General features: G+C 31.4%; 1 protein-coding gene across 1 annotated transcript; it reads right to left on the minus strand.

Annotated features, from left to right (window-relative positions):
* Positions 1 to 2,818: 2,818 nt before the first annotated feature.
* LOC149944081 (zinc finger MYM-type protein 1-like) lies at positions 2,819 to 3,681 on the minus strand. Its single transcript, XM_090176285.1, has 2 exons — positions 3,551 to 3,681; positions 2,819 to 3,449 (listed from the first exon to the last, which is right to left on the minus strand). Exons 1-2 carry the CDS (start codon positions 3,679 to 3,681, stop codon positions 2,819 to 2,821), a joined length of 762 nt encoding a protein of 253 aa, XP_090032411.1.

Consider the following 3,681-nt stretch of genomic DNA (forward strand, 5'->3'; position numbering starts at 1 on the left):
ATTTTATTTTATTTCAATTTCTAAATTATTTCAATTTCTAAATTATTTCAATTTCTAAATTATTTCAATTTCTATATTATTTCAATTTCTATTTTATTTCAATTTCTATATTATTTCAATTTCTATATTATTTCAATTTCTATTTTATTTCTATTTCTAAATTATTTCAATTTCTAAATTATTTCAATTTCTAAATTATTTCAATTTCTAAATTATTTCAATTTCTAAATTATTTCAATTTCTAAATTATTTAAATTTCTAAATTATTTCAATTTCTAAATTATTTCAATTTCTATATTATTTCAATTTCTATATTATTTCAATTTCTATATTATTTCAATTTCTATATTATTTCAATTTCTATATTATTTCAATTTCTATATTATTTCAATTTCTATATTATTTCAATTTCTATATTATTTCAATTTCTATATTATTTCAATTTCTATATTATTTCAATTTCTTTATTTAAAGGTCCGAATTATTCAAATGTATAAACAAGAATGTATTTATTTATATTTAGGAAGAATGATTATGTTGCGACAATCGCCGGGCACGTTGAACGCCTTTCCCCCGTCTCACGCGGGGGGAAAGACAAAACGTCACCGGCGTTTGATTTCCATCGCGTTAGGTGACGTAAATTTTAAGCAGCCAATTTTAAGCGGAGGAGAGTACTGGGGGGACCAACGGGTGGATTGTGAGAAAGGCTAATACATTCTTGGTATAAATTATTCAAATATCTAAATTATTCAAATATTTAAATTATTAAAATATCTAAATTATTCAAATATCTAAATTATTCAAATATCTATATTATTCAAATGTCCATATTATTCAAATGTCCATATTATTCAAATGTCCATATTATTCAAATGTCCATATTATTCAAATGTCCATATTATTCAAATGTCCATATTATTCAAATGTCCATATTATTCAAATGTCCATATTATTCAAATGTCCATATTATTCAAATGTCCATATTATTCAAATGTCCATATTATTCAAATGTCCATATTATTCAAATGTCCATATTATTCAAATGTCCATATTATTCAAATCTCCAAATTATTCAAATGTATAAATTATTCAAATCTCCAAATTATTCAAATGTATAAATTATTCAAATCTCCAAATTATTCAAATATATAAATTATTTAATTATCTAAATTATCCAAATGTCTTTCTTATTTAAATGTTTATAATATTCATGTCTATATTTTTAGTTGGAAATGGATTTACGTTAATTCTTCACCTGATTGGGGTAGTGTGTACAACAAATTTTTGGAGAAGGTCAGTAAAGCGCCATCTGACTTAATATCCGTCAACTAAATATGTAAAGAAATAGCAGACGATTTTTGGATTAGCTCAAACTTTCTGCTGTCGTGCACAGAGAAATTTGAACGAGCAGACAGCTTTCATACAATAAATTTAAAACTCGGTCGGTAGGGGGCGATACTTGTGACCAAAATTTAAACTACGCATGAAGCCTATAGAGAAATGATGCCTTTCCGTGTAAAATAAGCTGAGCCAAACCTACGTTACTAAAAATATACTAGATATTAAAAATACTGCTAATTATTGTTTTAGTGGATTAAATTCTGTACCGCCATCTCTATATTAATTTGCTAAACCACCTTTTAGCAGATGACTAATTCTATCCAGAGGCCTGAAGGGGCGTGCCAACCACGACGAAAGCGGGGGCGACTTGCCCCTGTTCAATTTCACAACGACGGCGCTGCCCCCACTAATTTTTCGCAGGGCAGGGTTATATTTCACACAGTATACTTCTTTGCCACAGACGGACTCTTACAAAACACAAGGGTGTCGCATGTATAGTCAACTTGTTAGGTTGACTATACATGCGACACCCTTGTCTTTTGGTTTCTATATCTCAACATTTTTTCGGACGCAGCCTATTAGGCTATTTAACAAAGTATGTGCCAATAATATGGTTTTTGCCGAGGCACGCCCAAGCCAGAGGGCTTTGATAATTAGTTCTTTACACTGGCGTATCCAGGATTTTTTTCAAGGTAGGCTAGAATATTAAAAGTGGGCCTTCAACCACATATTATTCTAAAAACTAAATGTTAAATTTATAAAATTGTTGAATGTGCTAAGTGAGACAAATTAAGTTATTTATTTTAAAAAAATCAAAAAGAAAAAGCGGTTCTTCTGTTCTGTTTAGAAAACTCATCAACAACTTTCATGGGATTATCTTTAAAAATATTGGTTAGATCTCTATTAAGAGATAACAAAGATAAGTTTGAAAGACGATTTTCTCGCATTGTCGTTCGTGTGTTTGTTTTTATTCTGTTAAGGGTGCTAAAACTCCTCTCGCATGCCGCGCTGGAAACCGGGATACACTGAATTACATTAAAATACTTCACAATCTCTGGATAGCCATCCTTGATGTCCAAAATACTCTTGTGGCAGTCTTGAGTTGATACAACGTTTTCGGTTGTCATAAGGCATTTAACAACTTTTATTCCATCTTTAATGTCTCTAGTATTGAACTGAAATCTCTCAAAAATATTACAAAAATTTATGACATCAGCCTCGTTTAGAAATTGAACACTCTGAGGATCAGACGCCAACAAATAATTTAATACAGAAGAGTTATCGGTCAACCTTCTATTCATTTCTGCGCTAAATTTATCCAAAATCTCGAAATATGTACTTTTTAATTTCGGGTACACGTTAATGTTTTCATTTTCCCTGTTTCCTAAGCTATCGTAAACTATGAACTCTTTCAATTTCTTACTAACTACCCTTTTCCTTGGACCAAATTAACTCTTTCGATCTGGTATTGAAACATTTACTGTTTTGGAAGGTTGGAAGCTTCGTCCCATATTTCAGTAAATTTAGTATTAGTTCTCATTTCTCTAAGTTCACTAACTGTAGCTTTGCACAAAGCAACGGCTCGTGAATATGCCAATTTGGAGTTTTGTAAATATTCCGAAAGACCATTTGTTGTTACTAAAACCTCGTCTAAAGCAATTAACAGTACCAAGTTTTGAAAGTTTTCTAACTGAGAAATGTACCCTCTACACTCCGCCGACTCTTCCGATTTACCATTTTCAATAATATTGTCTAAGCCTAATAATACGGCATCCAATCTATTTCTGAAGTAGTTAATCCCTTTTAGTTTACTCGACCACCTTGTATGGCAACTCTGGGGCATTTTCAGTACATCCTTGTAATTGAGAGCACTTTGTGATTCTAAAACAAACTCGGATCTAAGTACTGGGTTGCACTGAAAGTTGTAAATTGCTTGAAGAAGTCCCAGAAGTTCTCTAACGGGCCCTAACTTCAAACAGCAATCTATTAAAACTAAATTCAAACGATGAGCGTAACAGTGTATGTAGGGACAAAGGCCACCAACAGCGGTTTGAATTTGTATGTTTACACCACTTATATTTCCTGACATACCACTCGCACCATCATAACTTTGAGAAACGCAGTTGTTAATGCGAAGTTCACTTTCTTCAACAATTTTAATTATACCAGAAGAAATTGATTTGAGTGTAGGTCTAAAAATCCAATGAACCTTTCTTTAACATCCCCATTAACAGTGTATCTGACGCATACACTCAATTGCTCTAATCCACCTTTATCTCTCGACTCGTCCGCAATTACAGAGTAGTATCCACCAAAATAATCAATTTCTGATTTTATCAT

This window comes from Leiobunum rupestre, chromosome 5 (assembly GCF_980474605.1).
Source record: "Leiobunum rupestre chromosome 5, qqLeiRupe1.1.hap1, whole genome shotgun sequence".
Lineage (NCBI taxonomy): Eukaryota > Metazoa > Arthropoda > Arachnida > Opiliones > Sclerosomatidae > Leiobunum > Leiobunum rupestre.